An 11,833-nucleotide genomic window follows, 5' to 3' on the forward strand; every position below is an offset into this window, starting at 1 on the left:
AGATTTTTATGTATGTCTTCTGCATGATAAGCACATGCAGAAGCTTCCTTGATGTAGTGGGTTTGTTGGGTCATGGAATAAAGGAATGACCAACTATATGAGTTAATGCCAGTGTTTCCAAATTGTTTGCATCACTTATGCTCACAGCAGTAATCCTGTGGACCAGACCCCCTCTAACAGTTTATATTTCTTTGCTAATCAAATGGGTATCAACTTACATATCATTGCATCTTGCTTCATGTTTCCCGATCACCAGTGGAGTCAAATATCTCCTCATGTGTTTATTGATCGTAGATGATTCTTCTATTAAGTGTATGTTAATATCTTTTGCTTTTTTTATCGGGCCATACAGTATTTGTGGTCAATGTGTGATTTTTCCTAGAAAGGGATTTTTTTGAGGCGTTTACACTCACTGCTCCACTTACTATCTTGTGGCTTCCGACAGAACTTTCTGGTTTTATAGACAAGACTTGTTGTCTGAAGTCTTTCTTATTTACTCTGTCTTCTCTTCCCTCTGACACCTTTGTTGAGAGACAGAAACACATTCCCTGTGAAGGTTCGGGGCATGCTCTGTACCTGGGTTTAAAGGGTGCACCCCATGCAGTCCTACCCTGTTCGTTCATCAACCCCAATACTATATATAGCACATCCCTGAATTCTTTCAAGAGTGAACATCTCTACTTGGCCTCCTAATGATTCTGTTTATCTTGAGGGCCTAGGATGGTGACAAGACAGTGCTGAATTTTCTTGGAGAGACAAATGCCAGAGTTTATTATAAAAATACACAGTGCATTATAGAAGCATTTTGAGATGTGCCTATAGGATTATGTGTTGATTTATCTAAGAAGATATGATTAACATATGGCAGAGTCAGAAGAAAAATCTAGGTTTTATAATTTTCAGCCCAGGGAACTTTCCAGGTTGGTTGGCCATGTATAGGACCAGCTCCATTCCCATATGGCTAGCTCTCTAACACCATGCTTTCTCCACGCTCCGTACTCAGATATTTTCTCTCTCTTTCTGCATACACACGATCACAGCTGACTCAGTCAGAGAGGCTGTGGTTTTTCTCTCTCCACACCTCCTTCCACGGGGCTCCATGGCTTTGGTGGGGTGGGGGGTGGGAGCTGTTACAAAGGTTCTTGTTTTGGTCTCTGATCTCTGCCCAGCGCTGTGTCTCTGACACCACAGAAGTAGAGGCTGCTGTCGGCAGGATGCACATTTGTCACCATCAGAGATGAAAATGTGAGGCTTGAGTGGCTGATGGGGTACTTGGCCTTGGTATAACCTTGTTCGTATGTGGCATCAGAGCCCACATTAGAAGTGGCCATCAGCACGAGGCCCTGTTTGGGGAACTGATGATACCAATACACAGTTGTGGCTTGAAGTGTCCCTGGATGGCACTGGATGGTCACAGACGCTCCACTCTTACAGATAGCCCTGCTGGGATGTTGAGAGACGAGAGCACTGAGCCCAGAGCCTGCTGAGACAGAGGTCAAGGAGATGAGAGGCCAGCAGGACAGACAGACATGACCACAGGCAGAAAAATCACAGCCACGCTCGCTCACCTTTCTCTCAGCTCCCAGAGAATCCTGTTTGTTTTGTGAAATCTTCCTATCCCAATCCCCCGTCTCCCCTGACTGCTGACTTCTCACCTCACCCTTTACAGCTCCAGAGGGCATGGATGTTCCCTCTCATTTTGATCAGTGTAAAAACCCACAACCTCTGGCTGTCACTTCACTCATGCCAACACACACGCACACTTGCCCAAACTACTCAGATAATAAGGCCCGTACTGGGTCCCAGAAGCAGCAGAAACACCAACATCTTCCGGACCCAGCCTCGCACCACACGTCTCCGAAGAGAGGTAGGACCTTGCTCTTCAATCTTCCGTTTTCCACCCCTAGAAGGAGGGACGACTGTTTATGTAATCCTAAAGATGCTCCAATCTGCCTCCTGGTGGCCATCATTGCCAATGATGCAGGATCCATCCAGAGAGCGCTAGCTGCAGTGAGGGCTTGGAACTCTCATCATGTCACATTTTAGTGCTTTAAATACTATTCAAGGGGTTAGTATCTCTTTTCCATCTCTGTTTCTCAGTATTTTGGTGCTAGTGTGAATATGTGGGAGAATATATGGGAGAAGAAAGCCAAAGTTAACACAAAATTCAAGAAGGAACCCGAATAAAATGCCTGACGCCAAGGCTTGTACGTAATGGTCAGGGACTCCCCACGTGTTCCCCAAAATTGCTTGTCCCAAGAGACACAGGGTCACGCCGAGGAGACTGGGACTCTTACATGCTTCCACGAATGATCTAAAACTATGTTTCATACAGCCTTTTTAGCTGTATGCAGTGGGAGGGTTCGTCTGAATAATATGGGCTGTCAATCTTTTCTAGAAACAGAACTATGTGATTAAATAAATATTTGTGACAAAATGAAGTTCCAAGAATTAATACACTTGCCTCCTAATTTGATAGATTGGTGGCAGACCACAAAAGGAGAAAAGATACACAAAATATAAAGACCATTTGCAAAATAATACCGATCACCGGTCTGCTTATGAGTCATGCAAACATTTCTCTGAAGCCTGACTCTTCCAAGTGCCAAGCCTACATTTACAAGAGCCTGGTAGGTATTTCTACGCACACATCCAAGGAAGGCCCACTAGAACTAGAAGGCCAGTTTTGTTTAATAACGTTGCTCCACCCATTTTCCCAAATTTTCTCCTATTGCCATATTCCGGGGAGGAGGTGGTGAGCATCTTTTCCCTATCTTATCTCGCGATTTTCTCCTGCCGTAGTTCCCTGAGCCTGTATCACTATGCTGGTGTTTTTCCATCTGGTGGTGAAATCCTACTCACATTCGAGTTTCATCTCACATTTTGCCTTTCCTTTGAAGCCCTTCCTGATGTCAACAGACAGAACTGACTGTGTTATTTCCTACACGCCACTAATGCCTCTGATGAAAGCACACATTCTCTGATGCTTGATTACAGTGTGTTTCTACACATCTCTCTCCCCACTAGACTTTTATTATCTTTCTGAAGGAAGGGACCATTTTCTGTTCATTTTTTGTTTTCCAGTATTCGGTAAAAAAAAAACCAAAAAAATCTGTGTTGTGACATTACCCTCTCCTCTCTCTCTGATGTAGGTAGATATAGATAAATAGGTTCATGTAATTTTAAAAATCAACTTAGTGGATCGCTGAATTGTGATGGTGCCAATTCCACAGCGTGCGCTGTTGCAGCAGCTGCCGTGGCTGCCTGGTTGAGGAGGAAGGAAGGGGGCTGACCAGGGTACTAAAGACAGAAAAGCCCCGCCACCTGGTGGGGAAGCGGGGCTTGGGCCGCATTTATGTGAGAGAGGAGGTGGCTTTGCTTCACTCTGTCTGTATTAGTAGCACAGAGACAGAGAGCCGTCTGGTTCTTTGGTGTCGATGTCAAGGTGAGAGGAAACAGTGACTTCTTCTCCCAGGAGGCGCTGCATCCTTCAGCTATGTCTCCTTTCTGAACATCCTTTACAGTTTGAGAGTAGTAGATCAGTCTCAGCCCTTGTCCTGGGTCCTGTCGGTACCAGTACATGGCGTCGTAACCAAACTCCTGTTCACATTTCAGGGTCACATCTCGTCCTTCCACTTGGAACAGGTATTTTCGGGTCTGAGTGACCCTGCCATCCACAGTGCCTATGGAAGAAAGGGAGTGGCTCTGGGAACACGGCCCAAGAGGGTGTCTAATGCTGCTGCCATGAGGGAAAGGCTTAGCTCTGGAGCTCAGCCCCTTTGGGACAGAAACTTGCTTCCTGAACCCAGGACTCACCTGCTCCGAGGAGACAAAGGGCCACACAGCAGATCACCTGGTTGCCCATAGTGGAAAGGGGGTCTCCTTGTAGCTCTGAGCACAGACAAATGAGGAAAGAAACTTAGCTCTGGGGCTCCCCCTGTCTTAATGGGTGGAATCTGTCATAAGGCCAGAAAGGATAGTTGGATAGAATCCTGGAGATATTCAAGAGAGGCTCCCTAATATTGCAGATTAAGAACAGAGATCTGAATCACTTGCCCCCCCCCTTGTGCCTCTCTCCCCAGAACTCTGCATTTTGTCTGGTCCGGATGGGTGGTACCACCACATTTCCAGGCCAGAGCCTGGAAATGATTGGCCCACGGGTTTTCACCTTCCTCGTTATGGTAACGTTTGCTTACTATGGGAGCATAGTAGGTGCTCTGGTCACACAAGAATGCAGAGTTTATTTTTAATCCCATCGCTGCCATAGTTACTGCTCCAGATCTGTAGCAGAGGAGGAACAGAATGAACACCAGGTTGAAACTGCCTCCCTTACTCTTTAGCCCCTGTATTCTATTACTTTAGCCCTGCACATCAAGAGTTAAACATTAGAGAAATGTTTCTTGTGCCCAAATAGCTCATTAAGTTCCCTTAAGAAAGTCCCCATCCCACAGTCCCAGGTTCATTATGGCTATTACATGTTGTAGATAAGTTTGCTTTCAGCCTAGAAACCTCGCGAATAAGCAGAGATAAGAGTGGTAAAGTAAAAATAACTGCTAACAACTTGAAGTTTTTTTTTTTTTTTGAAAGAAGGAGCATGATTTTATTGAAATGTTTTTAGTACAGTGTTGGAAGATCTTCGAATCCTATATTCTAAACCAATACAAGCACTGCAAATGACATAGTTCCTCAATCTATTTGACATCATACCTACCAAAGGAAAGCTATAATATGAACCTCTTTAAGTTGGTTAATGTAACTTAAGCTGGAAACTGAGCAACTCTGGTATATTCATATTTCTCTGGCTCCCCTTTTCGGCTAGATGTACGCCAAGTCAACCGCCATGCAGCAGAGTCAGACAGGACCAATATATTTGGTGGTTTCACTGAAACGTTTCCGCATAAGCAGCAAGGAACGCACAAGTTCTGGGATTAAGCTGCTCTCAAGGCTTAATCATCTTTTTTGAACCGGACCATCAAATAGTTAAGGGCTACATGGCCGCTGCCCAAGGCTACGTCTAGTCTATTTAGTTGACAGACGTACCAGAGTTTTGCAGAAGCCTCGTGATGCAGCCTTGTGAACAAGCAGAAGAACAAAGAAATGTTATGCTTCCCTTGAAGGCCAGGTGGCTCCAGGAAGTCTGCTATCTGCCTTTACCCTTTATCATTAAACCCTCCGGCTTCCCCTTTTTCCTTAGCATAAAAGCAGCCTGAATTCTACTGCAAAATTTAGGACATTAGTCTACCATCTTGTCGTCTTGCTGGCTTTCCGAATAAAGTCGCTACTCTTGCCCCAATACCTTGTCTCTTGACTTACTGGCCTGTGGTGCGTGGGGCAGTAAGAGCTTGGACTTGGTAACAAAACTTGACAAGCCGGCCAGGAATCTTGCTGCTCGTGGCCAGCTGGCCCCGGTCAGGGAACTTTGCTTGTCAGGGCCCTAGCAGCAGCCAGGACCTCTTGTCCTGGGGGTCCTCCTTCAAAAGTCCTCAGAGTAGCATCAGCTGCCCTAGCGCTTAGCAGCTGGAGCAAACACTTGACATCTGGGAGTCAGCAGTCTCAATGCAGTACGGCAAGTCACTTCAGTGTGTACAACCGAAAACTCCCTTCCCCTCCACCCCGGGCTTTTCCTGTCTGGAATAAGCCCATTTGTTTTGCATTTGTGTGGGGTACCCTGTTGAAGAGGTAAATAGTTGTTAGACGCTACCTGATTTGTGAACCAGTTCAGTTGTTTCTTTAGATGCTAGCATTTGGTTTTGGGAGCACCACTTGTGCTTTGTTTTTTCTTGCCTTTCTGTTTTTTAAAAGATGGGAAACATTTCATCCATCCCTAAAGAAAACTCACTGGTCGCATGTGGAAAAATTGTCTGATTATAGCTGTGAACCTATGACAGAAACAGATGACATTTTATTGCAGAAATGTCTGGCCACATTATTCATTGGCATCTGAGGAACGGTGGCGTCTGAATGGTTCTCTGAATGATTATACAATCTTGCAGTTAGAGTTATTCTGTGAAAGAGCGGGGGAAATGATGAGATTCCTTACATGCAAGCATTTACGTTGTTACATCAGGAAGAGAAAAAGTCAGACAGTTGCTACCTTATGGTACAAGGGTCTGAAAAGAAACCCAAGAGAAAATCTGTTCTACCGGAGGACAAGGAAGGGAATGAGAGTGAGGATATATGGCTGCAAACCTTAAACCCTCCTCTGGCCATGCTGGCTGTCCCTGCATCTGCTCTAACCATCCTCATGCAACTGATGTCCATCCCTTCCATTGCCACCTGTTTCTATACCCCAGCTCCTGACACTGAGGTGCGGGAAGTCCCTTCTTATAGGATCAATTGGAAAATCTTGTGTTGGTTCCTAGGGCACAACGACATGGTCTGGTATCGTCATTGAAGACTCAACTGGGCACTCAGTTTAGACCCGGAGCCACCTCCAGGGCAGGGCAATTTCCCATTATCCTGTAGGGAGCTTCAATGAGAATGGCCAGCCAACTGGGTATTTAAGGATGTACGGTCCATTTTCAACCTCAGATTTGTTTAACTGGAAGGACTGAAACCCTCCATATAGAAAGGATCCTTTTCAAATGACAGAATTGTTCACTTCCATTTTCACTACCCACCAGCTTTCACAGGCAGACATTTGTATTCCCAACATGATGCTTACCGAGCGATGAGAAGATGGTGGTCACGGATAAAGCTAGAGAGGTAGCACACCAGCTCCACCTAGTGGACCCGAATGGTACACCCAAAACCCACTCGGCAGTACCCACTGCTGAACCAAACTGGGACTCCAGTGAAAGAGGGAAGCTCTTAACAGAGCGCGACTGTAAGTGCATCTTGGCAGGGCTTCAGAAAGGCGGGCACCAAAACAAAAGAGTGTCAACAACATTCAAGAGATTCAGCAAAAACAAAATAAAACCCCTCTGAGTTTTTGGAAAGAATATACTGTGCCTATAAACATTACACTGGTGCAGACCCTGAGGCCCCTGAAAACACTTGAATGGTAAACATGAGTTTATCAGACAAAGAGTCCCAGATAGCAGGAGGAAGTTACAGCAACTAGATGGTACGTTTGAAACAAATCCTTCTCAGTTGGTAGACATTGCTTTTAAAGGTATTTAACAGCAGAGAACAGAAGCAGAAAAAGGAAGGCTCAAAGAATATTACTCAGCCATGAAAAAGAATGAAATAATGCCATTTGCAGCAACATGGATGGACATAGAGATTCTCATACTGAGTGAAGTAAGTCAGACAGAGAAAGACAAATATCATATGATATCACTTATATGTGAAATCTAAAAACAAAGGGTACACATGAACTTATCTACAAAACAGAAATAGAGTTACAGATGTAGAAAACAAACGTATGGTTATTGGGGGAAAGGGGGTGGGGAGGGATAAATTGGAAGATTGGGATTGACATATACACACTACTATATATAAAGTAGATAACTCAAAAGGACCTACTGCATAGCACAGGGAACTCTACTCAATACTCTGTAATGGCCTATATGGGGAAAGAATCTAAAAAAGAGTGGATATATGTATAACTGATTCACCTTGCTGTACACCTGAAACTAACACAACATTGTAAATCAACTATACTCCAATAAAAATTAAAAAAAAAACGAAATGCCACTTTTCTGGCTGCCACATTGGATTCCAAAAGAAAAGTCAACTATCACTAGGCAGGGAAATATCCGTGTATTATAAAGAGGAGGAGCATTGGAAGAGGGGAGGCCCCAGACCGAAGAAAAAGAGGATTGAGGAAAAGAAAAGAGTTGAGGCCTCCCAGATGGTAGAGAGACAGGAATGTTCAGATGATGAATAAACAGCCCAGGGGCGCCCCTGGATTTGTGGCACCCAATTCAAATATCCCCACCAGAGCCCCAGTTCAAACTGACAGTGAGGAACAAATTGATTGACCTTCTAGTAGACCTGGGTGCAACCCATTCCACGCTAAAACATCCACATGGAACACGGAACACCTCAGTCCACCCCTGATCATTTTTACAATCATTGGAACGTCAATTAGGAGACACGACAGTTTCTTGTATGTGCCTGAAGGCCCTATGTCTCTCTTGGGTTGAGATCTCCTTTGTAAACTAAATGCTCAAGGGACTTTTTCGCCAGGACATCTTGATGTATGGGTCCCGCCAGAACACATTTTTAAACCTACAGATGGCTGTCATGGAAAACCCAGAGAAGGAGACGGAACTTCCTCCCCGCTGAGGTCTACGAAAAGACCAAAAGTATGGGGTGGTGACACCCCAGGAAAGGCCAAAAATACAAGGCCAATACAAATCCCATTAAGAAAGGATGCTGGGACACCTAATCTAAAATAATATTCTTGGATGCAAGAGGCCCAGAGGAAATATAGCCAATTCCTGAGAGATTCTTAAAAACGGGACCAATTAGATCTTGCAAGCCCCCATACAAGACCCCTATCCTCCCAGTTAAAAGGCCCAACTCAGCAGAGTGTCACTTTGTTCAAGACTTCAGGGCTATTAATGAGACAGTCCAAGATCTGCACCTTGTGATCCCAAATTCGTATACTCTGCTCACAACTATTCTGGGAGAATATGGCTGGTGGTCAGTTTCACACTTGAAAGATGCTTTTCCTTTGCATCCCTACTGCAGAGAGTCACAGCAGCTATTCACCTTCGAATGGCAGGACCAGAAACATGGGTAACCCAACAATATTTCTGGACAGTCTTACCTTAGGGGCTTAAAAATTCTCCTGCTTTTTTTTGGAGGAGTGCTGGCTAAAGACCTCCAGAATGTAACACTAGATGAAGGGTCCTTGCTCCAATATGTGGATGAGCTGCTGATAGCGAACCCCACGTATGAAAAGTGTCTACAAACTATCATTAAACCTCTGAACTATTTGGCTGAATATGGATATAAAGTCTCTCCAGAAAAGGTCCAGGTATGTAAGCAGTGGGCCACGTGCCTGGGTTTTGCTTTATCCCAAGGACAATGAGATCTATTGCCTGGCAGAAAACAGGCAAGTACAGTCTTAGGAGTACCTAAGACTCACAGACAACCAAGGGGGAATGGCAAGATTCTGTCGGATTTGATCCCGAATTATGGGCTCACAGTAAAGCCCCTCAAAAAGCTTTAAAAGAGTGCCAGGGGTTCCCTGGTGGCGCAGTGGTTGAGAGTCCGCCTGCCGATGCAGGGGACGCAGGTTCACGTCCCGGTCCAGGAAGATCCCACATGCCACGGAGCGGCTGGGCCCGTGAGCCATGGCTGCTGAACCTGCGCGTCCGGAGCCTGTGCTCCACAACGGGAGAGGCCACAACAGTGAGAGGCCCGCGTACTGCAAAAAAAAAAATACTTAATCACACCTGTAAAGTCCATTTCTGCCATCTAAGGCAACATGCACAGGTTCCAGGGTTGAAGACATGGGTATCTTTGGGGATGGGGAGCTGGGGGTTATTATTCAGCCTACCACACAATACGAAATGTCTTGCTGATCAGTTTGGAAATTTTTATGGGTATCATTTTCCTGTAATACTAATGAGTCAACTTTATATCCTTCGTGTATAAGTCTGTAACCGGCATTCTCTTCACTGTTAAGCTTCAGTGTTTGTTAGCTCGCAGAAACTAGCGATGGCAGAGTCAGTGTGACCCCAGCATATCTGGGGGCTGTGTGCAAAGGGGACAGAAGGGGAGCCTCAGAGAAGCATCAGGCCAGCCTTGGGGGTGGACTTCTGCACTGCAGGCTTCTGCTCAGCCTACCTTGCCCCGCCTGATGTTTAGGAAGCAGTGGAACGGAGGCCAAGGAGAAGCAGCTGCGTCTGGGTCTGTCTGAGTGCTCTGAGCTCGGGGAGCAAGTACAATTAACAGCAACATGACAAGCTGGCTTAGTAGGGACTCCGGAGACCCAACGCTGGAGAATTTATCTCTCATGAGCTGTAAAGATACTACGGTTCCTCTATACCCTTCACCCAACTTTCCTTAATGTTAACACCATGTGTAACCATGATACTTTGCACAAAACCAAGAATTTAACATTGCTACAACTCAGCTACAGGCGAAACTCAGATTTTCCTGGTTTTTCTACTGTTCTGTTCCAGGATCTAATCCAGGATACCACATAGCATTTGTTATGTTTCCTTAGACTCCTCCAACCCATGAGAGTTTCTCAGTCTGTTCTTGTTTTTAATGATTTGCACACTTTTGAAGATCACCGGTCAAGTATTTTGTAGAATACTTTTCAAACTGGGTTTATCTGATGCTTACTCAATCTTAAACTGAAAGCTCAGTGGGTAACATTTACCCTTAGCCGTGGACTGTCACCCTCTGTGAGAAATTTGTGAGAAATGCCAGGAACCAGGCCCCTACTGCCTTCCCACCAAACGTTTCCTAATGTGCTGGCTTGTTACATTCGGTTCTTGCCTTCCCTAGGGACAGGAGAACGCCAGACCCCCGGTGCTTCTAGGGGAGGAGCTTTCACTCAGGACTCAGGATGGCTGGGGGCTGGAGCCCGAAGCGGAAGCAGAGGTTTTCTGCATGGGGTGGGGTGACTCTGCAGCACTGTGTCTTATCTGCTGGCACAGAGGTACGTGGCCGAGTCCCCGGGTTCTGTGGGCTGGATCTTCAGAGTGGAGAATGATGCTTTAGGCATCTCAGCTGAGAATCGGTCCTTGGGCATCCCTGACTTGTCTGTAGGAGATTGGTTGACGAAGTAAATCAGAAACTCCAATCCCTGCACCGAGGTCTGTCTGTACCAATAAAGCACAGTGTGGCCTGAAATCGGCTCACAACGCAGAGTTACTGCATGTCCCATTTCTGTCACCTCATGCCTGGGTGTCTGGATGACTCCAGCATCTGTGGGCTCTGTGAAAGAATTTGGAAACAGAATACGAAAAATATCAGAGTCACAATAGGGAAACCCTACATGAGGACATTGAATATTCCAAGGACTCACCTATTCGCAGGAGACAAAGGGCTACACAGCAGAGGGCTCGCATGCCCACGGCAGGATGAGAACAACGATGTGGAATTGTCCAGACCAGGGCCCCTGTGGAAATGAGCAGAGAAGTGTGTTTGGGACAGCTTATCCCCACAAATGTGTTTGTCAGTGACACCACTGAAGGAGCCACCCCCCGCCCCCTCCCCCCGGGCCGCAACTCAGAAGCTCCCTTCAGAGAAGAAGGCTGCATCTCCAGGAGAGGAATCAGGCGGGACTGAACTCAATTATAATTGATCTAAGATAGAGATGTACACATCCAGAGGCTCCCTGCAGATGTTTTGATATTATCAATTCATAATGCCTTCTCTATACAATCTCTTAGCTAGAGCCTGCCAACTATTCCCACTTGAACCTCAAACTCCAAGTTTAAATTGTCTCATTGCAAGCCAGCTTCTCTGTGAACCCTCCTATTCCTCTCACTGGTGGCTAGATGCTCCTGGTCATATCACACTCCAAGTCATCCATCAGTTAGGAGGTGGGCTCTGGGCTCTCCAGGAAAAACAAGAAGAGCGACTGCATTGTTAGGGCTTCAGGGACCGAACTGATGCCTGGAGAACTGATTCAATTTGAAAGCTCTTTTTTTTTTTTTTGCAGTGAAAGACCTTTCTGCGTTCATTTATCCTTGAGCGCTATTAAATTCTCAAAGCCCGTAGCATAGAATTTCCCTCATTTCTCTGTCCCCACCATGAAATAAGCAGATGATTTTCACGTTCTCTTTGCAAATCAGATTCTCTAGAGTTGATTTAAACTGTATTCTTACTCCTAGAAAAGCTCGATGTTTTTAAATGAACACTGGGCCTTTCCCTATGAAAGGGGTCTGCTGCCACAAACCCACTCCCTGTCATGGTTGAG

The 11,833-nt window shown here is 45.7% G+C and overlaps 1 gene segment (V, D, J or C); it reads right to left on the bottom strand.

The window, feature by feature from the left end:
• The window catches only part of LOC115850792 (T cell receptor beta constant 1-like), a 97,349-nt gene extending 86,352 nt beyond the window's left edge, over positions 1-10,997 (bottom strand). Inside the window, 3 exon segments of the C gene segment in view lie at positions 6,197-6,215; positions 10,558-10,845; positions 10,937-10,997. Coding sequence covers positions 6,197-6,215; positions 10,558-10,845; positions 10,937-10,979 — 350 coding nt within the window.
• Between the last annotated feature and the right edge of the window lie 836 nt (positions 10,998-11,833).

Source organism: Globicephala melas, chromosome 9 (assembly GCF_963455315.2).
Source record: "Globicephala melas chromosome 9, mGloMel1.2, whole genome shotgun sequence".
Taxonomy (NCBI): domain Eukaryota; kingdom Metazoa; phylum Chordata; class Mammalia; order Artiodactyla; family Delphinidae; genus Globicephala; species Globicephala melas.